The sequence below is a fragment of the Entelurus aequoreus genome, linkage group LG09, assembly GCF_033978785.1.
Source record: "Entelurus aequoreus isolate RoL-2023_Sb linkage group LG09, RoL_Eaeq_v1.1, whole genome shotgun sequence".
Classification (NCBI taxonomy): domain Eukaryota; kingdom Metazoa; phylum Chordata; class Actinopteri; order Syngnathiformes; family Syngnathidae; genus Entelurus; species Entelurus aequoreus.
Window position 1 is genome coordinate 46,428,823 of NC_084739.1, and position 27,346 is coordinate 46,456,168.

The following is a 27,346-nucleotide window of genomic DNA, read 5'->3' on the forward strand; positions in this document are numbered from 1 at the left end:
GAAAGAAATGACGAATAGATATTTTTTAATGCATTCTAAATAGTAAATACATGCGATCAAATGCTTACAATGTAGCCTATGAAAGCCGCTCTATTCTGCCTATAAAGCCCTTAAAAAACATCCAAACACCTCCATTAAGGTTTTATATACATGATGTACTTATAATGTGATTTATAATATACATTTAATATTTACATATTTTGCTCATTTTAATCATACGCATTAAACATATATTAAATTAAAAAACTCATCACAATGTTCGCTTTTTTTAACAACATCACTAATTACTACTCACTGCAGACTTTGAGAGCCAACAAACATAATAAAACATAACTTACTGTACAAGGTCTGCTGTCATTAAGATGCCGGCTGCTTGGATGTTCATATATCACCATTTAGAATAAGAATCTTTTTGTGTCGCTCTCGCCATTCCCGGGTCTAAACTGGGTGTCAATAGGCCCTTTTCCACCAAAAGTTTAGGATCTGTGGGTTCCTGTAGAATTGTGTGGTTTGTGTTTCCACCGCATGTTTCAGTTCAGGGTAGTTTATACAAATCAGACTGATGACGTATGGAGGAGTGGTTTAGTATATTTCTACACTCATACCATGTAAATAAACGGACAATATTAGGTCAGAGTTCATTTAGTAAAAGTAAGTAAATGGAATAAAAAACAATAATATACAAAACGATATGATTTAAAAAATAAAGTGTACCAAATTGTTCATATAAAGTCAGGCTTTTGTGTGCAATGTCCAACAGTCAGAAAGTCGTCCTGTCAGTAAGGGTCATATATTTATAACAATATATAAATAATAAATGTCAGTGTTCATCCCACGCCGACAAAGTGAACACATCGGCTTTAGCGTTAGCTTGTTAGCATTAGCATTCTGTTTACTCGGGTTGAAACTAATAACTACACAAATAAAGTGTCACTGACTACTTTTACAACATGTAATAAATTAATTAGTTAATAATCAGTGGCCTAGTGGTTAGAGTGTCCGCCCTGAGATCGGTAGGTTGGAGTTCAAATCCCAGCCGAGTCATACCTAATGGGACCCATAACCTCCCTGCTTGGCACTCAGCATCAAGGGTTGGAGTTGGGGGTTAAATCACCAAAATGATTCCCGGGCGCGGCGCCGCTGCTGCCCACTGCTCCCCAAGGGGATGGGTCAAATGCAGAGGACAAATTTCACCACATCTAGTGTGTGTGTGACAATCATTGGTACTTTAATCTTTAATCTTAATCTTAATGAATGCCATGTACCTTCATTCCACCTGTGTACTGCCTCCTTCCACATCTATCCAACAAAGTCAGAGTAGGACGCAGCTGGGTGAAGTGAAGTGAATTATATTTATATAGCGCTTTTCTCAAGTGACTCAAAGCGCTTTACATTGTGAAACCCAATATCTAAGTTACATTTTTAAACCAGTGTGGGTGGCACTGGGAGCAGGTAGGTGAAAGTGTCTTGCCCAAGGACACAACGGCAGTGACTAGGATGGCGGAAGCGGGGATCGAACCTGCAACCCAGAAGTTGCTGGCACAGCCGCTCTACCAACCGAGCTATACCACAGCTGAGGTTATTGCTTCGAGTCCAACTTCGTCCTCCTCCGTGAATACGTTTAAAAGAGTCTGTCCACGTCTCGTAGCTTCGCGTATCGAAATTAGGCGTTTGAAAGTAATAAACAACAATCAACTGCATGCAGTTTAAAGACTATGACTGTGTAATAACACTGCAAGATAGTTCCGCTGATCAGCGTTCCTCAGCACAAGGATGCCCCACAAAAGTTGCTACAAGTCGAAAGTTCCCTCCGTTGTTTTTTCTCTTCATTGTCAAGTTTGTTGTACTAGAAATACACAGAGGTGGGTAGAGTAGCCATAAATTGTACTCAAGTAAGAGTACTGTTACTTTAGAGATGTATTACTCAAGTAAAAGTAAGGAGTAGTCACCCAAATATTTACTTGAGTTAGAGTATGTTGTGAAAAAACTACTCAAGTACTGAGTAACTGATGAGTAACCTGTTCGTTTAATGATGACGACAACAAATAATGCATAAAAATAGCAATGAGCAAATTCAGAGCCAGGAATATCTCTTAAGCAACTAAAGCAATAATGTATATTAAATAATAATACATTAAAATTAAAAAAAATTAAGGCAAAATGAGCCACAATAACTTAACAGCACCATAGGCTCAGTAGGCATTGATTGATTGATTGATTGAAACTTGTATTAGTAGATTGCACAGTACAGTACATATTCCGTACAATTGACCACTAAATGGTAACACCCCAATAAGTTTTTCAACGTTAATCAATTACTTAATAAATGACCAAGTCGAGGTGATCTACCTCATATATACATATACATATACATATACATACACACATATATATATATATATATATATATATATATATATATATATATATATATATATATATATATATATATATATATATATATATATATATATATATATATATATACATACATTTATATATACCTGTATATATATACATACATACATTTATATATACAATATATAATTTATATTTATTTATTTTGCTGTTTTTGTTCACATGTTAAAGGTGTTTTAATGAATATACATGCATGTTTAACATATAGATTCCTTTCTTTCATGAAGACAAGAATATAAGTTGGTGTATTACCTGATTGTAATGACTTGCATTGATTGGAATCAGACAGCAGTGCTGATAACGTCCACGTTTTCAAATGGAGGAGAAAAAAAGTTCCTCCTTTCTGTCTAATATCACATGAAAGTGGTTGGTTTTTGCCATCTTATTTGTCCAGGTTCCATATTCGTTTTTATACACTTTACAAGAAATACATTGGCGGCAAACTCCGAAGCTTGCTAGCTTGTTTGCGCTGGCTTTCGTAAACTCTTATTTTGTTAGCACAGGCGCGATGGAGCAGCACTTTTATTGTGAAGACAGGAACTGTGCGGTCAGTCTTTAGGCTTTTGACGGGAGGTATGGTTGAAATAAAAAAGTGTCTTTTTTCCTTCACACTTTTGATTGATTGATTGAGACTTTTATTAGTAAATTGCACAGTACAGTACATATTCCGTACAATTGACCACTAAATGGTAACACCCGAATAAGTCTTTCAACTTGTTTAAGTCGGGGTCCACGTGTGACGGTCATGTGACCACCTGGCTCTGTTTGATTGGTCCAACGTCACCAGTGACTCCATCTGATTGGTGAAACGCAGGCATGCGATAGATCCTACTTTGAAGGTCTGTCTGACAAACCAAAACAAACAAAGCGTGCATTAACATCCCATCCTCTCCTCCCTTCACTGGCTCCCAGTGAAGCGTAGAGTGAAATTTAAGATCGTCATGTTCGTCTTCAAAGCGCTCAATGGTCTCGCCCCAGCTTATATTAAAGATCTCCTGGACCAACCCACCAGCTCCAGGCTGGGTCGTTGCCTTAGATCAGACAACCAGATGACCCTGAAGGTCCCACGGTCAAACCTAGTGACAAGGGGAGACCGTGCTTTCTCAGTGATGGCACCTAGGTTGTGGAATAAGCTCCCCCTGAGTGTTAAGTCCGCCACCACTCTGGACTCTTTTAGAGCACGGCTTAAAACTCACCTTTTTACCGCAGATGACTTTTAATCTATGTTTTCATTGTGAGTCTTAAATGTTTAGTTTAGATTCCTTTGTGTGTCTCAGTCTCTGTTTCTGTTTTTTTTTTGTTTCTCCAAGTCGGGCTGCGCCCCGGGCTGATGTAACAGTTGGTTGGGGGGCGCATAATAAATGAAAATAACATAACATAACAAAAATAACATAACAGATCGATAAAAATCAGTATCGATTAGCGAGCTGAATGTAGATAAATGGAGCGGAGTAAAAGTAGCGTTTCTTCTCTATAAATATACTCAAGTAGAAGTAAAAGTATGTTGCATTAAACTACTCTTAGAAGTACAATTAATCCCAAAAGTTGCTCAAGTAGATGTAACGGAGTAAATGTAGCGCATTACTACCCACCTCTGGCAATACATAAGAAATAAACAAGTTGTCCTGGCATACTCCGCAATGGCGGTCGCATGTTTAAAAAATACGTTTTAGGAACGCCCCCAGTGGTGTTCAACCAATCAGCGTTTGACAGCACAGCCCGCCCCCAGAAAGGTTCAGGATAGCTTCGAAAAGTTCCTGAAGAACTAAATCTACCCGGGTTGTTTTTGATGGAAACACAGGGGGAACTTTATTTACCAGGGTAAATGGGGAAGTTCCTTAAAAAGTTCCTGCGGTGGAAAATGGCCAAGAGTGTACCAACATGTCGAAATACATTTCCATCCTTCTACTATCCAGGTGAGAGGCAAAGTTTATGATGTGGAATAAAGATTGATTGATTATTAGGTGACCACAGATGATGTCGGGACCCGGGGTGGACCACTCATCTGTGCATCAGTTGGGGACGTCTCTGCGTTGCTGACTTGTCTCCACTCAAAATGATCCCCTGCTGGCCCCACTATGGACTGGACTCTCACACTATTAACTAGATCCACTCGACGTCAATTGCACCGGTCACCCGGGGGGGGGTTTCTCCAAGGTTTCTTCATTGTATCCCATCGGGTTGAGTTTTTTCTTGCCCTGATGTGGGATCTGAGCCAAGGACGTCGTCGTTGCTTGTGCAGCCCTTTGAGACACTTGTGATATAGGGCTATATGAATAAACTTTGATTAATTGATTGATTGATTGACAAGCAAGGACTCCACATTGGCACACAAGTTTGTGATGACGGCGCCGCTATAAATAGTCTGTCTTATAATAACAATATCACTAATACTTGGTTAATATTCAAGTCACTAAATGGAGTATTTTATTGGGTTTTTTGAGCGGAATAGAGGACCACTCATTAGCTCCACTGTCAGTGTACTTTTATTTATGTTTATTTACGAGTTAGAATGCATAAAAAAAATATCCATCATGTCTTTCATAATGATTGTGAACAATACCACAATGGACTGGACCACTATGGACTGGACTCTCGCTGATGTGTTGGATCCACTGTGGACTGGACTTTCACAATATTATGTCAGACCCACTCGACATCCATTGCTTTAGGTCTCCCCTAGAGGGGGGGGGGTGGTTACCCACATATGCGGTCCTCTCCAAGGTTTCTCATAGTCATTCACATCGATGTCTCACTGGGGTGAGTTTTTCCTTGTCCGTATGTGGGCTCTGTACCGAGGATGTCGTTGTGGCTTGTGCAGCCCTTTGAGACACTTGTGATTTAGGGCTATATAAATAAACATGATTGATTGATTGATTGATTGATAAGCGAAATTCCCCCCAAAAAGTGCAGTTCCCCTTTAACACGCGAAGTCCCAGAGAAGGGTCAATTGACATTTTTACCTAGAAAACACACAAGAGGGTCATTTGACCCCTAGTCCCCCCTGTGGACACTCCTTTTGTTATGAAAATGTGGCTGTTAGTGGCACACGGCAGGGGGCCACTTGAGCCTGTGTGGGGGAGGGGACCTTACAGCTCAAGCTTTAGTTCTGAGGTAGGTTGTGTGTGTTTTTGCAAGGATCAACAGAATGAAGGGATCAACACTCTGACATTTATTGTTAAAAAAAATACAAAACAAAACATATTTACAAAGAATGAAAAAGCAACTGTTTTCCCAGTTTTGGTGTGGAGGGTTGTTGCAGAAGCAATTGTTATTTTTGTGTGCCAAAAATAGTTTAAAAAAAAAAATTTACAAAGAAAAAAGCATATTTACAAAGAATGAAAAACCATGTCCATGTAAACGTGACTGACATACATTTGAGCAGTCACTCACAATCCTGGCACTGCCATTGCTCCTTTCGGCATTTCCCACATGTATAATTTTTCTGTCTACCTAGACAAACTGCCCCTAACAGCCTCATTACCATAACAAAATGAGTGATTAGTGTATTCGGGAAAAGCGTCGGGCCAAATGACCCCTCTCTGGGTCTTCTAGGTAGACAGAAAAATGCTGGGACTTCTAGTGTTAAGGGCAAGATAATGTCAACTGAAAATATTGTATGATGAAAATGCACGATTAGTTGTGCAAAATGGTTCACAGTGAGCACAATAGCAGTACTACACAACTTCACGACATTGACTCTGGTGCTGCTTGCATAGTTGCTATAAGAAGATGCAGTCAGCTATAGGAATAGTTTACATAGCATGTAGTTGACACAGATACAATTAATTTTGCACAAGCATTTACAGAAGACCGCAAGTCACGGTTGTATTCATTTTATTACAGTGACAAATGCATAATACTTCTCATATAAAACCACAAAAGGGTCCCCCAATGAAAAGCTTGAATGCTTTGTAGGTTTATAACAATGAGCGTGTCGCAAAACCAACTCCAGTTACAGAGAAAAGACAGAGAGACAGAGCGAGAAGGAAAAGTGAAAAAATATGGTGCTGGTTTGTTTTATGTGCCCAGGTGGTGCAGCCAGTGGCGAGTTTCATTGTTTAATGGAGAGCAAAGCTGAAACTGTTGCCACTTGTAGGTCCTGGGGTGGGAAATAAATGTTTTACTATATTTTCATGTCCAACTCACCTAAACCTTGAAACCATTATCTCTCAGGGCTTCCACTGGGTTAGCCAGACACAGAAAGACAAAATACAGAATGGATGCAGGTCTTGTGTGTGTTACCTTTTGTTGGTTTGATGGAAGAAAGCGTCCACTCTCAAATCCATGTATACTTTAGTACAGTGGTTCTTAACCTTGTTGGAGGTACCGAACCCCACCAGTTTCATATGCACATTCACTGAACCCTTCTTTGTTTTTGTTTTCAAATTCAAGACAAAGTTATAAGTTTTTGGTAACACTTTAGTATGGAGAACATATTCTAAGTAACAAAGACTTAATTTGGAGTTTTTTGGACACTAGGGGAACATGTTCTAAGTAACAAAGACTTAATTTAGAGTTATATCGCCCTGAGATCGGTAGGTTGGAGTTCAAATCCCAGCCGAGTCATACCAAAGACTATAAAAATGGGACCCATAACCTCCCTGCTTGGCACTCAGCAACACGGGTTGGAGTTGGGGGTTAAATCACCAAAATGATTCCCGGGCGCGGCGCCGCTGCTGCCCACTGCTCCCCAAGGGGATGGGTCAAATGCAGAGGACAAATTTCACCACATCTAGTGTGTGTGTGACAATCATTGGTACTTTAATCTTAATTAATCTTAATTTGGTTAGGGTTAGGGTTAGAGGGTTAGGGCCAGGGTTAGAGGGTTAGGCTTATATTAAAGCCACGAATAAGGCATTAATAAGTACTTAATAATGACTAGTTAAGAGCCAATATGTTACTTATTTGCATGTTAATAAGCAACTAATTAATGGTGAATATGTGTTCCCCACACTAAAGTGTTACCATATTTTTTTACTGGTGCACAAAATGAACCGTGCATGAACATCACCTTGTTCAAACAACAAAACCAACACAGTGCATAAACTCACAACAAATTACACACCTGCATATCAGTCTGACATCTGCTGTTGCCGTATCTGTAATACGCCGATAGGGAAAAGTTTTTATTTTCACGATGAGTTGGGTGTCTTGACCTTCCTCAACAGAGGCTCCGCCGAACCCCTGAGCCCGACTCACCAAACCCCTAGGGTTCGATCGAACCCAGGTTAAGAACCACTGCTTTAGTACTAATGGTCAGTATACTTTTAACATACATACATTTTTGTTTGTTTGTTTTTCCTCACAAGAGAACTGTACTTTATGTTTGTGCTTAAAGTGTCCACAAAAGTGTCCACAAACTGTAGCTCGGGCCTGGGTCGGCGTTAGACATTGTGCTATCAACTCGATGTACAGCTCGAACTGCTCAGGCGTCAGGAAGTGAGGTTTAAGTGAGTTAGTGAATTATATTTATATAGCGCTTTTCTCTAGAGACTCAACACGCTTTACATAGTGAAACCCATTATCTACATATTTTACATTACATTTAAACCACTGTGGGTGGCACTGGGAGCAGGTGGGTAAAGTGTGTTGCCAAAGGACACAACGGCAGTGACTCGGATGGCGGAAGTGGAGATCAAACCTGGAACCCTCAAGTTGCTGGCACTACCGCTTAACCAACCAAGCCACGCCCTACCTTATACTGCCGCCCGGTGAGAAACACGATCATCGCCACAGCGCGACCTCGAACGTGTCAAAAGAATTTGGTACCAATCCCCAGTTTTTATTAAAAAAAAAAAAAAAAGACCTGTAGTGTACAGCATCTCCAGTAAGTCACAGTATATGTAAGGGACTCAGATCGTCAGTTACCAATCCTTTGACATATTTTGAAGTACCGTATATGTTTTGAACAGAACAATGGCGGACTAATCTGTCTGCTTTGAAGTGTTTTCACATAATCGTAGTCCCTCCTCTATTTGCCAAAACACTGCCAATAAGTTGAAAGTGAGCACGATTAAATATAAAAGGTGGACGTTAATGAACAATGACCCTGCAGAAAAAAAAAATCTGAAAAGAGATGAACATGAAGATCAAATCTGAAGACCGGCATTGAAAAACACATTCAGTAATATCATTTTTTTCCAATGGAATTGTATTCAATGAAATACAATTCCATTGCAAAGAGGGAGCAACTTCTTCTACATTGCTACTTTATGGCATTGTTTTGGCTCAATGCAAACATCCCTCTGTCCAATTTTATATTTATATATTTGTATGTGTGTGTATATGTATGTATATGTCCTTTATATCGTTTCTTCTGCCCTCCAGCAGAGCAACGACCATGGTGTAGCTGGCCGTATAACACCTTGCGAGGCAGGCGGTCTGAGGGCATCCTTACTACGTGGCCCAGCCATCGTAGTTGGTGCAGGGTGATCATAGCCTCAATACTCCTGCAGTTGGTTTTTGAGAGTATTTCAGAATGAGGCACACGATCCCGCCATGTGATCCCCAGGATGCGCTGAAGGCAGCTGAAGACTGCACTAAGGAAGTGTAAAATCAGACCTGAGGCCCTGGAGGGTGTGGCTGCTGATCGTAACACCTGGCGTCAGCTGTGCCAGGATGGCACCCACCTGCTGGAGGAGGATAGGACAGCCAGGAGACAGGAGAGAAGACTCAGGAGGAATACACCTACAGTTGCCGTTTCCACCACCACCACCACATTTGCATGCCCTACCTGCAGTAGGGTTTGTTTATCCAGGATAGGGCTATTCAGCCACCAACGAACTCACCGATAGAAGTGGATGTCGTCATCGGACTCGATGGACAACCATAAGCAAAGCATGTATGTGTCCTGGGCATGACGTTAAAGTGCATCCGGCACTGGAGGCTCCTCTATGGGGTCTTGGGGCACTAGGAGGTTAACCCCTTTACTACTGTTACCCCAGGTGGCCCTTGGCAAAGGCCTAGTACCTGACTGCCCCCTAGCCTGGGATACGGTGAAGACCTCAACGGCGGAGCAGGCGGAAGAAGGTAGATGTAAGAATTACCACAACGGCTGCGATGGCGGAAGAAGGCACCCCCACATCCATGTGGGCCCAGTTATGGGGAAATAACGACCCAAGATCTCAACGGTGGAAAAGGCGGAGGATGATTGCTAACCCTATGGAGCGTCACAACGGCTAGGATGGCGGAAGAAGGCTACAGCAGAAAAGGGTCCCCAGTCGTCTTGGACTCCATGCCACTGGACCCTGACCTGGATCTGTCAAGGATTGTGTGGTGACTGTCTGTGCACCAGTCTCCCCATGTTAAACAAAGTCACGCACAGGCATCCTCCATAAAGGGATACCCTCCTACCAGGAGGATCGTCATACTCGCTTCGAGTGACCGCCGATGATGATATGTATGTATATATTGTATGTGTGTATATATATATATATGTATGTATATATGTGTATGTGTATATATGTATATATATGTATGTAAATGTGTATATATATATGTATGTGTATATATGTATATATATGTATGTATATGTGTATATATGAATATATATGTATGTATGTAAATGTGTATATATATGTATATGTGTATATATAGAATAGAATAGAATAGAATAGAATAGAATAGAATAGAATAGAATGGACTTTATTGTCATTATATTTGCATATAACGAGATTAAGGACTTCAACTTAAGGTGCGGTAGTGGGAACAAATATGGGGTAAAAATAAATAAATAATAAAATAAAATAAATTACACAACAGGCAATAAAGGAAAAAACTAACAATTGAAATAAACAGACTACTATCCAATAAGAATAATAAGCAATCTGTACAATATACAAAACACTATAGAAATACAAAATACTGTACAATATACAGAACAAGACAAGAGTACTGGAGTAATAAATAACAATCAGTGTCGGACGTATTGCACTCGAAGGTTAATATTGCACAGTAGGGTATTAGGGTAGGATATTGTAAAGGGGTGAATTATTATTACAAGTTAGAGTTCAAGATGGTGACAGCTCTGGGAAAGAAGCTGTCTCTGAGCCTGTTTGTTCTCGCTCTGATGCACCTGTAGCGCCTGCCCGATGGTAGCAGGTCGAACTGGTGGAAGCCAGGGTGTGTGCTGTCCTTGGTAATGCTTTTTGCTCTGTTGAGGCAGTGGGAGTTGTGTAAATTCTTCAGGGAGGGGAGGGGTCAGCCGATAATTTTTTTGTGCAGACTTTATGACCCTCTGAATCGCCTGTTTGTCTGCTTCAGTGCAGCTGGCGTACCACACTGTTATGCAGTATGTCAGCAGGCTCTCGACAGCCGAGCGATAGAAGGTCACCATCAGCTGCCTCTCCAGTCTGTTCTTCCTCAGCACCCTCAGGAAGTGGAGTCTCTGCTGGGCCTTTCGGATGACCGCAGTTGTATTTTGAGTCCAGGAGAGGTCAGCAGATATGAGGGTGCCGAGGAACTTGAAGGAGCTGACTTTCTCCACCTCCTCGCCGTTGATGTAGAGGGGGGTGGGGGTGGGTGGGGGGGGGGGTCTGCAGTGTTTTTCCTGAAGTCAAAGATGAGTTCCTTGGTTTTTGTTGTGTTCAGTGCCAGATTATTCACTGAACACCACGCTGATAGTTTCAGGACCTCATCTCTGTATGCAGACTCATTCCCCACTGTAATGGGACCCACCACCGTTGTGTCATCGGTGAATTTGATTATGGTGTTCTCCGGGTGGGCTGGACTACAGTCATGGATGTAGAGGGAATACAGCAAAGGACTCAGCACACAGCCGTGTGGAGAGCCTATGCTGAGTGTGCGGGAGGAGGAGAGATGGGGGCCGAGTTTCACTGTCTGAGGTCGGTTGGTCAGGAAGTTGGTCAGGAAGTCCTTAATCCAAAGACAGGTGGGTGTGGGGAGTCCTAAATCCAGCAGTTTGGTGAGCAGGATGTCTGGAATGATGGTATTGAAGGCGGCGCTATAGTCGATGAAAAGCATCCTAACAAAGCTCCCCCGGTGTATATATACATATATACTGTATATATGTATATGTATATAATATATGTATATGTAAATATATGTATATGTATATATCTATGTATGAATGACTAAATGTACACAGTATAACAGGGATTCTCAAACTATGGTAGGTGTACCACTAGTGGTATGCAGGGTTCATCAAGAGGTACGCCAAAGAATCACTTGATTAAAGTACATTGTTTTATTTTCCTACATTCAATACAGTGTTACTGTTCAAATTGTATGTAATGCTACAGTGGTTAAAAATATAAAATATACTTGTTAAACAATTAGTTTTTAATGAATACTTGGGCCTACTACACTACTGAATTTTAATGTTGCTCATTATGGTGGGACATGGAGAGCCACGTTTTTTTCAGAGGTGGTACTTGGTGAAAAAGGTTTGCGAACCACTGCATTATACAGTATGACCAAGTCCAAGTTTTGTCATATTTCAGCTTTAGCAGAGGTAATTTCCATCATTAAACACCATCCTATATCAGTGTGTTGAATCTTCAATTTAAGGTTTTCTATGAGTTAGTATCAAGTCGCACTGGGGCTAAAGAGGCTAAAGAATGTGTAAACTGAGCAAGAGAGTATGGTGGCTGGAAGACATGGTGCTGATTGATCCTGACAGCTTTATGAGGCTTTGTGACTATTGAGCAAACTGTGAGACAAATTATATTTGCTTAAGGATCGGTGAGAGGAAGCCATTAGATGTGTGCTCACACTGTCAGAACTGTATGTCAAGTGAATGTGCTCCTGCGACTATGCAAGCAGCTGTATACTATATACAGTAATATATAATATATACTACTGTACATTTAAAGAAGGATTGTGTAGGTGTACTTAGAGATAGCAACAAACCAAGTGAGAAAAGTGTTATGCATGGAGACAGACACACACAGTCACCTAGTGCATGTAGTATTAACCAAGGGCTGGGCTTAACTTCATTGGGTCCAAGTTTAACTAACTAACCGGAGCCCAACACAAACGTCTACTCTACTGGACTTAAAGGCCTACTGATACCAAATCTTAACATTGCAACACATGCCAATACGGCCGGGTTAACTTATAAAGTGCAATTTTAAATTTCCCGCTAAACTTCCGGTTGAAAACGTCTATGTATGATGACGTATGCGCGTGACGTCAATCGTTGAACCGGAAGTATTGGTACCCCATTGAATCCAATACAAAAAAGCTCTGTTTTCACCTCAAAATTCCACAGTATTCTGGACATCTGTGTTGGTGAATCTTTTGCAATTTGTTTAATGAACAATGAAGACTGCAAAGAAGAAAGTTGTAGGTAGGATCGGTGTATTAGCGGCTGGCTGTAGCAACACAACCAGGAGGACTTTGACTTGGATAGCAGATGCGCTAGCCGACGCTAGCCGCCAACCGCATGAATGATCAGGTGAAGTCCTTCGTCCTTCTGTCGATCGCTGGAACGCAGGTGAGCACGGGTGTTGATGAGCAGATGAGGGCTGGCGTAGGTGGAGCGCTAATGTTTTTATCATAGCTCTGTGAGGTCCCGTTGCTAAGTTAGCTTCAATGGCGTCGTTAGCAACAGCATAGTTAAGCTTCGCCAAGCTGGGAATTATTAACCGTGTATTTACATGTCCATGGTTTAATAGTATTGTTGATCTTCTGTCTATCCGTCCAGTCAGGGATTTATTTATTGTGTTTCTATCTGCATTTGAGCCCGATGCTATCAGGTTAGCTCAGTAGCTAAAGAGCTTCGCCGATGTATTCTCATGGAGATAAAAGTCACTGTGAATGTCCATTTCGCGTTCTCGACTCTCATTTTCAAGAGGATATAGTGTCCGGGGTGGTTTAAAATACAAATCTGTGATCCACAATAGAAAAAGGAGAAAGTGTGGAATCCAATGAACCCTTGTACCTAAGTTACGGTCAGAGCGAAATAAGATACGTCCTGCACTGCACTCTAGTCCTTCACTCTCACGTTCCTCATCCACGAATCTTTCATCCTCGCTCAAATTAATGGGGTAATCGTCGCTTTCTCGGTCCGAATCTCTCTCGCTGCATTGTAAACAATGGGAAAATGTGAGGAGTCTTTCCTCCGGTGACGTCACGCTACTTCCGGTATAGGCAAGGCTTTTTTTTATCAGCGACCAAAAGTTGCGACCTTTATCGTCGTTGTTCTCTACTAAATCCTTTCAGCAAAAATATGGCAATATCGAGAAATGATCAAGTATGACACATAGAATGGATCTGCTATCCCCATTTAAATAAAAAAAAATTCATTTCAGTAGGCCTTTAAAGGGTCAATTTTATGGTAATGTATGGAACTAAAACAGTTGTGACGAACCTGATGGGTAAACGTCAGTTAGCACCAAAAACTCAGACACTGAAAAATCAGCTTGCCAATGAGAACAGCGTTGTTGTTAGTACAGCTACCTGTGGTTTAGTTTTTTTTGTTGTGTACGTTTACTAAGTTGTTTGGTTTTTGCACTATTTTATGGCATTTGCACTTACCATGTTCTCGTGATATTAACCGAGTATTTGGGTGCTTAGATATTGTTCTGCAGGACCCTAACAAACTTTTAAAGCAGTTTAATGAATGTGTAAGACTGTCAGATTGTAAGTCGTTTTTACGTTTTATGTCAATTGATTAGGAACATATTATTAAAGGTTTTGTAAAGCACTCTGCTTCCAATGTCTAAATGCAAGGAATTATGCTGTCTAGTGTTGTTGTACTGTGAAAGCGAGGAATAAAACTGTAAAAATTGTGCATTTTTGTAAATTGCTTTTCATGTTTATTAGAATTAGAAACACAACTTATTTTGAGTAGAATAAACTTAGAATGTATTGTAGTTAAAGTAAAGTTAAAGTACCAATGATTGTCACACACACACTGGGCATGGTGAAATGTGTCCTCTGCATTTTAACCCATCCCCTTGTTCACCCTCTGGGAGGTGAGGGGAGCAGTGAGCAGCGGTGGTGGCCGTGCCCGGGAATCATTTTTGGTGATTTAACCCCCAATTCCAACCCTTGATGCTGAGTGCCAAGCAGGGAGGTAACTGGTCCCATTTTTAGAGTCTTTGGTATGACTCGGCCGGGGTTTGAACTCACAACCTACCAATCTCAGGGCGGACACTCTAACCACTATGCCACTGAGTAGTCACACCACAACTTCTCCATCTAGCTGTTATCTATCAGGGATGCACACAAATAATATAATTGTAACGGCGGATTATAATATCCATATGAATACCCTGTCAGACCTTCCGTGCGTGGCGCTCCAGACTGTAATTGATAGCTCTGGTCATACACAAAAAATAAATGTATTCACGTATCACAATGATGTAGTCCTTGTCCGGGGTGTCACCAACCCCAAATTTATGGTACTCCTGTACACTAAAGTAATGTCGATCATTACCTTATAAAATGTGAAGCTCCGACTCATTGTCAACCAGCTACTAATAACCAATGCTTTAGCAGCCGCAACATGAATGCTGTCACAACTATGACTCTTGCTAGCCTGCTGCCCTCTGTAATGGCACCATTCCCAAATGATGTGGGCTCTATCGATAACCTCACTAACAACTTTAACTATGCCCTGCGAGGGGCCATTGATAGTATAGCACCGCTAAAGCTAAAAAAAAGGCCCCTAAAAGTCGTACCCCCCGTCCAAAGAAGAAACCAGAGCTCTAGAAATATCATGTAGAAAATTGGAATGCAAATGGCATGCAACTAAACTTGAGGTTTTCCAACAAGCATGGAGTGATAGTTTAATATAAACACGCTCTTACCACAGCTAAAGCTAGTTAATACTCCAATATCATCCGCCTCAATAAAAACGATCCTAAATATGTGGTTAATACAGTAGCATCGCTAACCCAACAAGGGACTCCTCCCAGTAGCTCCACTCACTCGGTTGATGACTTTATGCAATTTTTTACTAAGAAAATTGAACTCATTAGACAGGAGATTAAAGATAACACGTCCCAGCTACAACTGGTTTCTATTAACCCAGATACGAATGTATGTACGACGGACATTGCTCTCCAAAATAGTCTCTCCCTTTTTGAAGAAATAACATTAGAGGAAGTCCTGCGACTTGTAAATGGACAAAACAAATATGTTTAGTTGACCCACTTCCTAGGAAACTTATCAAGGAACTGTTAGTAATATTAGGACCATCGTTAACTGATCACTTTCCTCTGGCACTGTTCCCCTAGCATTCAAAACAGCAGTTATTCATCCTCTGCTCAAAAGACCTAACCTCAATCCTGACCTCATGGTAAACTACCGGCCAGTGCCCCACCTTCCCTTTTTCTCGAAAAAATTGTTGCACAGCAGCTAAATGAACACTTAGTGTCTAACAATCTTTGTGAACCCTTTCAATCCGGTTTCAGGGCAAATCACTCTTCTGAGACAGCCCTCGCAAAAATGACTAATGATCTATTGCTAACGATGGATTCTGATGCGTCATCCATGTTGCTGCTTCTTGATCTTAGCGCTGCTTTCGATACCGTCGATCATAACATTCTATTAGAACGTATCAAAACACGTATTGGTATGTCAGACTTAGCCTTGTCTTGGTTTAACTCTTATCTTACTGACAGGATGCAGTGCGTCTCCCATAACAATGTGACCTCGGACTATGCCAAGGTAACGTGCGGAGTTCCCCAGGGTTCGGTTCTTGGCCCTGCACTCTTCAGCACCTACATGCTGCCGCTAGGTGACATCATACGCAAATACGGTGTTAGCTTTCACTGTTATGCTGATGACACCCAACTCTACATGCCCCTAAAGCTGACCAACACGCCAGATTGTAGTCAGCTGGAGGCGTGTCTTAATGAAATTAAACAATGGATGTCCGCTAACTTTTTGCATCTTGCTAGACACCGGCACTTTTTTAATAGTACCACATTTGACAACAAAACAATTACACAAGGCGACTCGGTAAAGATTCTCGGTATTATCTTCGACCCAACTCTCTCGTTTGACACACACATTAAGAGTGTTCATCTCTGTAATATTGCTAAAATTTGTCCACCAAGGATACCGAGATTGTTATTTATGCGTTTGTTACGTCTCGTCTCAATTACTGCAATGTGTTATTTTCGGGTCTCCCTATGTCTAGCATTAAAAGATTACAGTTGGTACAAAATGTGGCTGCTATACTTTTGACAAAGTCAAGAAAGTTTGATCATATTACGCCTATACTGGCTCACCTGCACTTAAGATGTGACTTTAAAGGGGAACTGCACTTTTTTTTTTAGAATTTTGCCTATCATTATGAAAGACATGACGTCAGATGGATTTCTTTTTTTAATGCATTGTAAATGTTAAATAAAAGTAAATAAAAGTCTGCTTGCAGCAGAGCCATTGGGAGCTCCACTATTTTGCCCATAAAATCCAATAAATAACCATTCAAAAAGCGCCAACAATACGCCATTTCCATTTTGTGACTTGAACCTTAACCAAGTATTAGTGATATTGTTATTATAAGCGCTAACGCAGACAAACTATTTAAAGCGGTGCCTCAAAAGCTCCTGTCCCTATGTTTACATTGCTTCCTCGCTTCTTTGCTGCCTGTAAGTTTATTGTAGATCATAAATTATGCATCTCACCTGCACAGAAGACCTGAGTAGGTAAAGTGCTTGTTCCTTGTTCCACCGCGCCCCCGCACCTTGTTTCTTTGCAAGAATTATAAGTCATTCTTCACCTAAATGGGAATATATGAACATCCCAGCAGTTGGCATCCTCATGACCGCAGACCTTGTACAGTAAGTCATGTTTTATTATGTTTGTTGGCTCTCATGAAGACACATCTTAAAACTCATTTATACACCCTAGCCTTTAAAGGGGAACTGCACTTTTTGGGGGGAATTTTGCATATTGTTCACAATCATTATGAAAGACATGATGACAGATGGATTTTTGTTTTTATGCATTCTAAATATTAAATAAACTTAAATAAAATTCAGCTTAAAGCGCAGCCAATTGGAGCGCCACTATTCTGCCCATAAAATCCGATAAATAACCATTCAAAAAGCGCCAACCATACTGCATTTAAATTTCATGACTTGAATTGTAACCGAGTATTAGTGATATTGTTATTATAAGTACTAACGCAGACTAACTATTTATAGCAGCGCTCCGGGTTTAGGTCGATTGTCAAAGTTGACCAACTTCTCGGTTTATGGCAACAGCATTAATTTATGTGTTTTATTACAACTAAACAGGTACTTAAAACATGTTTTTTTTTTTCTTACATAAAGACTATGAATGAAAGGCAAAATAACAAAAAAAAGGGCATGTCCTTTTTAAATCTTGAAAGTGAATTAACTTTACAACTAACATTGATATGAGAACATATATAGTGTCGTAGGTGCATGTGCTTTGTAAAGATTGGTGATATCATATGGACATGCCAAAAATAAAAAAAATCATTGAGAAGTTAACAACCACAATGAAGATAAGGGACAAACATACTTTCACTTTTTTTTATTAACTGTTTTTCGATAAAGGGACAAAATGGGTGTGTGAACAGGATTATGCAGACATCTGCCAGAAAACACAGACAGTGGTTTTCTCATTACAACTGAACAGGTACTTAAAACAAGTGCAACTGTAATCAATAAAGAGCTTGGTTTGCCATATGACCACTGGCCACAAATACAAAAAAAGAATACAATTATACTTTAACATAAAATATAAAATTAAAATTAAAACAAACCAAAGATCAATTCAATGTCTCTGTTTTGAACAGAGCATAAACGTTATAATAAATAGCAACTCCCATTGTAAAAGATAAAGTTCAAGTTCAAGTTACAACAAACATCTCTCAGAACAGGAATAGAAAAGGCTGTTAACAAAATATTCCACATTGCCATTTACAAAAATTCTCGACTTGAACACTTTTCTCCACGTTTCCCAGGTCAATTATAAATATGCTTTGCATATAAACATTTACCCAATCTAAATATAAAGCACCATTTTGTATTTGGCAATGAAAAAAACTGCAAAACATTGAATTAATTTTTAAATGTATTTCTTTTGACCATTTTTCTTTTGTAATCCATGTACTGCATATGATCTTTTTTGTATATTTTTTTCTCTCCTTATGTTGGAATGTTGTCAGGCAGGAGGGGTAAGAGAGACAGAAGCACACAACAGAACAGGCCAATGTCAGCTTGTGTTACTGCATACAAGAATGGCAGCAGGATGGAACGAGGGTCTGAACCAAAAACCAAAAAAGATATGTACAACAACCTCTATGGACAGGAAAACAGAGCAGTAGCCATCTTATGACCAAGAATGCCTCCCAGTGCCACGCACTTTAGCTGCTTTTTTTGTATTAGGTTTTTCCTTTTATCTCTTTAAACATACAAAGAATTTGTACTATATTATCCTGCCAAATTAAAAAAATATACCGTGGCAGCTTGGGATTTTTTTCCACTACCAAAAAAGGTATGGTACCTTTTAGAGAGAACAAGCAACAGTTAAAAATACGAGCCTCAATATAAATACTATAGTGCCTACTCTAAGTGAACATGGAATTCAAATACAGTTTTAGAAATACAAAAAAAAATGACCATAAATGTGTTTAAGCATAGGAATTGACATGTATGTGCATTTTCCTATATTTTAAGTTGTTTATATATTTATATATCATCTTACTCATTTCCCCAATGCAAATTGTATTCAACCTGAAGAGCTGTGAAGAGCCAAGGCAAAATAAAATACATAACATCACAGATTTTTTTGTTTGCTTTTTCTTTTTCTTTGTCCTTTTTTTAATGTATTTTTTTATGTATTATTGTGTACTGTGATCAGAGTCTTAAACATCACTAAGACGCTGAGAAAAAGAGAAACAACAACAAACTTAATAGCTTACCCTAAAAGACGATGAATTATTTCGAAAAACGTTTATTCTCCATACTGCGCATGAAAGGAACATTTATACAAAAACAGATTCTCACAGTGTGAGCAACACATCTGAGTGTTTATCCTTGAGCTGACAAGGTGTATAGATTATCGAAGTAAAGGATGGCAAGAATGACCCAATGCAGCCTATTAAAACCAATGAACACTTATCATTTCTGTCAATGACCCCAATAATCCATTCTTGACCAGTGTTGTAATTAATGTACAGACCGTGAGATTTTCTTTAGAAAACAAAGTGACAAATGGTCAAATGGCAAATGTGCAACATTTATTTTTATGCAATTGGGATTTCTGTCAACGGAGTATTTTACTGCTTTTACTAGTTGGACCCTTTTCCCCCTTCAGTGTAAACACGTAAACTTGAAATTTGAAACAATGCAAGAAAGAAGATGGTACTTCCAGGTTGCGTAACAGGTGCTTTCTTGGAAATAGCGTGAACAATCACAAAAGGTTAAAAGTGAAAGCAAACCAAACATGCTCTCCATTAGCCAAGGCATACTCATTAAAATGCCCACCAAGCTGTGGGGTCTGATGGATTTATTTTCGCTGTAGTACATACTGTAGATACCAACCCTGTTTTGATTCAACGCAACATGAAATGAAAGCAAATTTCTCTATTCTCTATCACACGCACCTATTATCAAGTTTGTTGTAGCATTCTCTCTTTCTAGCTTGAATTTATTTCAATTCTTTAACGCCTCACTTGGAGGTCATGTATTACTTAATGCTTTGTCCGTTCCGCGCACCACCAATCAAAGCAGCGTCACAGGTTTGTGCTAACTTAGAGACATGTCACTTGTATCCCTCAAGTTCAGGATTGTACATTACAGATCATTATTTTTCTAAACAAAACAACACATGTTCAGATAAAACACAATACAGGTCGTACCATGCTTATCTTGAAACCTGCATACTGAAGATAAGCCCATTCAACATGTACTAGGTAGCTAAATGGTTATTTACTAGAACTCTGAATTTTTGATTATGAGTTGTCACAGTCAGGTGCTTGATGCAAGAACCTTTTGTTGGTGGTTTCAAGAGCCTAATGTGACCCCAAACTTATTCCAGATAGGACTATGGCCAATGTAGTGTTAAGATATCAAAGGCACTCTTTCTTACTCAACCAAATGATAGTACATTTTGAAGTCACTCTCGTGTTATTGAATTTTGACAGTCAATACTTTTCATTTTAATCATAGAACCAAAGCAGTATTTTTTTTAACCCTGTCTGAACATAGCATCTTTTAGAAAGATAAGAATAAGTGCATTTCCTGGGTTGCCAGAAGAGGGTCATGGTCATTTTCCATGTAACAACACAAAACTGTACATGATATGTGTTACAGAGTGTCTGCAGCGTGGATATACTGTATCTTCCTTGTCCTTTCTCTTTTTGAATAATAAAAAGAAAAAAAACATAACAAGAGAGAAACAGCAACACATTTATCAACAAGTAACCAACCAGGGACAAGTTTTTTTCTTTTTTTCTTTTTTGATTATCAAAAACATATTATGCATGCTGACAAATTCTTAGAAATGAAAACAGAAAACTCAAAAAATAAAATAAAACACATGTTAATTTATTGCACAAGAAAAAGGCTCAAAATGTTGCCTCAATGCAAGAGTATTGCCCCGATACAGATCATGCATCCAATTGGAAATGAACACAGGCTGTGCTGGTGCAGAGCACATGGTCTTAATCTTCCACCAGCCTAGTGAAAGTTTGGGATGAGTTTTGGGTGTTGGGGCAAAAACTGAAAAAGTCTAGGGTTAAACAGGGGGTAATGGCAGACTGCTGCAGGGATAAGGTACCATAGTTTGACCGTCTATTCAGACTTTATTTCGGTACTCAAAGGACGGTCACTGTGCCATTTTTTCATGTGTTTCTCCAAGGTGCTATAGACACTAAAGGGCATCTGACAAATGTCACACTTGTACACATCCTTGCCCACCTGACCATGGGTCTTCATATGGCGAGTAAGTTTGGAGCTCTGGGCACAAGCGTAATTGCACAGCTCACACTTGTATGGCCTCTCCCCTGTATGGCTGCGCCGGTGCACAGTCAAATTACTACAATTCTTGAACACCTTGCCACAATACTCACAAGTGTCACTCCTTCGACCGTCCTTAGAACTGGGCCGCCCTGGACCCCCGAGATGAGGTGTGCTTCCCCCGCTGCCCGTACCACTGCGACCTGACATCCCACCATCGAGTTCTCCCGGAGGAGTTGAGAAGCGAAGACTGCCGTTTTCTGAGGAATGCTCGGACGAAGAGGCAAAGGGAGATTGTCTGGAATCCCCAAAGTTCAGAAAAGGATCCTTGAGTTGTCGAGAAGCGGCATAGCCAGCCAGCCACTGCGAGTAGACGTTCTCTGTGTTCGGGATTGTGGGGGTGGGTAGGTCGAATTCTTTTTCCAGCTTGATGCGCTTAGAGAAAGGGCTAATTGGACTTGGGCTGCCCAAAAGCAGTTTCTTAGAAAGGCAGACAGAGGCGGACTCATTAGGAGATGCTCCGCGGCCGTTGACCGTTGAGATGGAGCACTCCTCTCCGCGATCTGTTTCCGGCACTGAAGTAGCCTCACACATCTCCCGATTTTGTGGAAGTCCTCTATTAAGGTGGTGGTGGAGGTGGTTCTCCTGGGCTATTGCATTCCGTTTGTGTGCACTAAGGGCTTCGCTGAAATGCTGCATACTTGCTGCAAGACCTATTCCCTGCATCACCTCAGGGAGTGAGCGTGGAATGGAGCCCTCATCAGTCACGCCTCCCAGTCTGCTTCCAATACCACCATTGTTTTCATGTCGGCGTGTGGCATCAAGGTTCAAGCTAAAATTGTATCTGTTGTTGTTTCGTCGAGCTGCCCGCTCTCCGTTATGTTCTTCCTCTTCCTCTCCTTCTTCTTCCTCTTCTTCCTCCTCTTCCTCCTCCTCCTCCTCCTCTTCCTCCTCCTCCTCCTCTTCCTCTCCGTTTTCACGTAGCATTCGGTTGTTTTCACATTTTAGCTTGGCCACCACTGACTTAAGGGCGTTGCTTGCACTGCCCATGTGTTCACTGGTGCCAGGCTCTGGAGAGGAGGCAGTCGAAAGTCCATCTTCTGACTTGCCAGTGTTTGGTGAGGAGGATTTGTGCATGTGAGTTTTCATGTGGCGCTTCAATTTACTCGCCTGAGTGCAGGCATGGTCACACAAATGACATTTATACGGCTTTTCTCCTGTGTGGCTTCGCCTGTGCACTATTAGATTACTCTGAAACTTAAAGGCTTTGCCGCAAAACTCACAACACTTTGATTTCATCGGATTGTTGGAGGATGGTGTTGCCCCTGCAGAGTTGAGAGGAGTGGTCGGCGTGGTCTGAGAGCCTACCGGTGACTGCATGGAGCCTGGCACAGGCGGGGGTGTTGCAAGGTATGGAGTTTTGTTCCCCCCTCCACCTCCTGTGCCTATGCTTCCTCCAGCTGTCTGGAATGGCTGGAGTAAGCGCTGCATGGGCCCTGGGCGGCTAGGGGATAGAGGGGGAGTGGACCCTGAGGTGTTACCCGCCAGCTCCCGCAGCCGCCGAGAGAAGTCCATTGTCGGAGGAGGTTCCATGGGAAGAGGAGGATTGAGGCGCAGCACCCTGTCAAAGGCACTCGGGTGGTGGGCTGCCAGCGCCAGCTCTTCTGGACTCAGGTGATGGTGATCCAGGTGGTTCCTTGGAGGGGGGCTGAAGATGGGTGGCGTGGGAGGAAAACGCTGATGAAGCAACCCAGTACCTGGCCCAAGTACACTTCCTCCTCCCACACTGTCCCTTCCCCCTGAGCCTGAGCCTGGGATTCGGAGGAGATTGAAGGGGCTTGCATCAGGAGGCAGATGAAGGCCATGAAGGGGAGGATGAGAAGGGCAATCTGCGCCCCCACCCAGGGAGGAGGGCCCACCCATACGTGGGGTGAGAGGGCTGCCATGTTCACTTTCCAGGTAGATACGGAAACCGTGGGAGTTTTGAGCGTGCTGCAGCAGGAACCAGGCGCTGCCGTAGGACTGCTTACATGTAGTGCACGTGTAGGTTGTCGGTTCTTCTTTGCCTGGAATGACAAAGGAAAATACAGTTGGCTTTGGGGAGACATTAAAAGTAGGTAAGCTTAGATCAATTACGATTGCAATACAGTATATGATGAAATTATATACAATTTTGGAACTATATCTTCAGACTATTACAATATTGAAATTATTGGACTGGACTTTTTCATATACAATATATATATATATATACATATATATATATATATATATATATATATATATATATATATATATATATATATATATATATATATATATATATGTATATATACAGGTGCATCCCAGTAAATGAAAATATATTTCAACGTTTACAATATTATGATAACTTAATTTAAAAAATAAAACTTGTAAATATATGTATATTTAGATCAACTACACAACTACACATATATTTTAAGGATGAATTTCTTAATTATGTATTAATTTTGACCATTATATATCATTATGTTTCCAGCTAATAAGAACCCCAAATGTAGTATCTCACTAAATTTTAAACACATTTTTTTACAAAAATGTACTATTGAAAACTACTGGTCTTGAGTCACTGATTTTTCTGTTGAGTCTGAAATGAACTCCAGAAATCAAATAACTTTTGCATGATATGGTATCTAAATTTAATAAGCTGTATATATGTGTATATATATATATATATATATATATATATATATATATATATATATATATATATATATATATATATATATATATATATATATACACTACCGTTCAAAAGTTTGGGGTCACCCAAACAATTTTGTGGAATAGCCTTCATTTCTAAGAAGAAGAATAGACTGTCGAGTTTCAGATGAAAGTTCTCTTTTTCTGGCCATTTTGAGCGTTTAATTGACCCCACAAATGTGATGCTCCAGAAACTCAGTCTGCTCAAAGGAAGGTCAGTTTTGTAGCTTCTGTAACGAGCTAAACTGTTTTCAGATGTGTGAACATGATTGCACAAGGGTCTTCTAATCATCAATTAGCCTTCTGAGCCAATGAGCAAACACATTGTACCATTAGAACACTGGAGTGATAGTTGCTGGAAATGGGCCTCTATACACCTATGTAGATATTGCCCCAAAAACCAGACATTTGCAGCTAGAATAGTCAATTACCACATTAGCAATGTATAGAGTGTATTTCTTTAAAGTTAAGACTAGTTTAAAGTTATCTTCATTGAAAAGTACAGTGCTTTTCCTTCAAAAATAAGGACATTTCAATGTGACCCCAAACTTTTGAACGGTAGTGTATATATATATATATATATATATATATATATATATATATATATATATATATATATATATATATATATATATATATATATATATGTATGTGTGCATCTGTATATGTATGTATATATATATATATATATATATATATATATATATATATATATATATATATATATATATATATATATATATATATATATATATATATATATATATATATATATACACTACCATTCAAAATTTTGGGGTCACATTGAAATGTCCTTATTTTTGAAGGAAAAGCACTGTACTTTTCAATGAAGATAACTTTAAACTAGTCTTCTTTAAAGAAATACACTCTATACATTGCTAATGTGGTAAATGACTATTCTAGCTGCAAATGTCTGGTTTTTGGTGCAATATCTACATAGGTGTATAGAGGCCCATTTCCAGCAACTATCACTCCAGTGTTCTAATGGTACAATGTGTTTGCTCATTGGCTCAGAAGGCTAATTGATGATTAGAAAACCCTTGTGCAATCATGTTCACACATCTGAAAACAGTTTAGATCGTTATAGAAGCTACAAAACGGACCTTCCTTTGAGCAGATTGAGTTTCTGGAGCATCACATTTGTGGGGTCAATTAAAGGCTCAAAATGGCCAGAAAAAGAGAACTTTCATCTGAAACTCGACAGTCTATTCTTGTTCTTAGAAATGAAGGCTATTCCACAAAATTGTTTGGGTGATCCCAAACTTTTGAACGGTAGTATATATATATATATATATATATATATATATATATATATATATATATATATATATATATATATATATATATATATATATATATATATGTATATATATATATATATATATGTATCTATGTAATGTATGTATATATCTGTTTAAATGTATATATATATATATATATATATATATATATATATATAAATATATATATATATATATATCAGTGGCGTGCGGTGAGGTTAATGTCTGGTGAGGCACGACTGCATCGTCACAGTCAAATTTAAAAACATATGAACCTGCAGTGCAGGTGTACCTAATGTTGTGTCCCTGCGGTCGTTCGCGGCTCCTGCAGCGCGAGCATTGTTGTTTTTGCACTTTTTGGCTTCTTGTTAAGTGACTTTTTTTGGGTGGATTCGGTCTTGCACGTGGAGGGTTTGGGTGTGGGCTTCGGTTGGTGTGGCCGCGGCGCTCCCGTCGGGGGTGCATTCTGCGGCGGAGGTGCTTGGCACCAGGAGGCGGGGTTATGATACGAGCCTCACACAGTGTGTCTCCGCAGCAGATTTATGATCGCTCAGCACTAAAAATACGTTACACACATACAGTTGTTGACAAAATACACTGTACATTATATACCTCAGCTAACTAAACTATGGAAATGTATAATATAATTCATATAGCAATACGGTCTCACTGCACAGCAGCTCAGCAGTTAGCCGAGTCGCAATCCATGGTGAGGCACAAATCAGTGACGTGCCTCAACTGGCTGCTGATCACCGCACCGTCTCTTCTCAGTATTTGAACGGCAATGTGAAAATAAAAATAAAAATAATCTAAAACTGGTGAAGTTAAATGGAAAATAACTTTAGTATAATCACTGGATACATATAACAATTTAACAATTTTTTTTTTCTTTTTCTTTTTTTTTTCTTTCCATGATGGCAGGTGAGGCCCCGCCTCCCCTGCCTCTAGTGACGGCACGCCACTGCACTGATATATATATATATATATATATATATATATATATATATATATATATATATATATATATATATATATATATATATATATATATATATATATATATATATATATATATATATATATATGGGACGGCGTGGCGAAGTTGGTAGAGTGGCTGTGCCAGCAATCGGAGTGTTGCTGGTTACTGGGGTTCAATCCCCACCTTCTATCTTCCTAGTCACGTCCGTTGTGTCCTTGGGCAAGACACTTCACCCTTTGCCTCTGATGGCTGCTGGTTAGCGCCTTGCATGGCAGCTCCCGCCATCAGTGTGTGAATGTGTGTGTGAATGGGTAAATGTGGAAATACTGTCAAAGCGCTTTGAGTACCTTGAATGTAGAAAAGCGCTATACAAGTATAACCCATTTATCATTTATTTATTTATTTATATCCATCATCCATCCATTTTCTACCACTTGTCTCTCCCGGGATCCTGGGTGTGCTGGAGCCTATCCCAGCTGCATTCGGGCGGAAGGCGGGGTACACTCTGGACAAGTCTCCACCTCATCGCAGGGCCAACACAGATAGACAGACAACATTCACACTCACATTCACACACTAGGGCAGACCTGGGCATTCTGCGGCCCGCGGGCCACATCCGGCCCTTTGTGCGTCCCTGCCCGGCCCGCGTGAAGCCAAACATAAATTACAAAATACATTTTAAAAAGTATCTATGTCGAGTGTGCAATACAACGGTGCTGCTTTTGATTTGAAAAGCGTTATTTGTATTACTTCCGTGTGGACGTATGCACGTGCGTGATTGTGAGTGAATGTGAACAGCTGCAATCACAAATTACAAAATAAAGTTGAAAAAACATCTATGTCGTGCGCACAATACAACTGTGCTGCTTTTATTTTGAAAAGTGTTAATTATGGGCGTATGTCCGTGTGTAACCTGTGAGTGAAGGTGCACAGCGACAAGTGATGCATGGTTTACACCCGAGACACTAAAAAGAGAAAAGTTGATGACGAAG

At 40.1% G+C, this 27,346-nt stretch overlaps 2 protein-coding genes across 4 annotated transcripts in view; one reads left to right on the plus strand and one right to left on the minus strand.

Annotated features, from left to right (window-relative positions):
• The window catches only part of LOC133656992 (regulating synaptic membrane exocytosis protein 1-like), a 115,205-nt gene extending 106,352 nt beyond the window's left edge, over positions 1 to 8,853 (plus strand). The window contains exon 5 of the mRNA XM_062057879.1: positions 8,749 to 8,853. Coding sequence (XP_061913863.1) covers positions 8,749 to 8,853 — 105 coding nt within the window. The remainder of the gene's footprint in view (positions 1 to 8,748) is intronic.
• A 9,033-nt stretch (positions 8,854 to 17,886) lies between these two features.
• The window catches only part of LOC133657482 (B-cell lymphoma/leukemia 11A-like), an 86,546-nt gene continuing 77,086 nt past the window's right edge, over positions 17,887 to 27,346 (minus strand). For all 3 annotated transcript variants that reach the window (XM_062058847.1, XM_062058845.1, XM_062058848.1), the window contains one exon: positions 17,887 to 23,398. In XM_062058847.1, the coding sequence (XP_061914831.1) occupies positions 21,168 to 23,398 (2,231 nt within the window). In that variant the 3' untranslated portion in view covers positions 17,887 to 21,167. The remainder of the gene's footprint in view (positions 23,399 to 27,346) is intronic.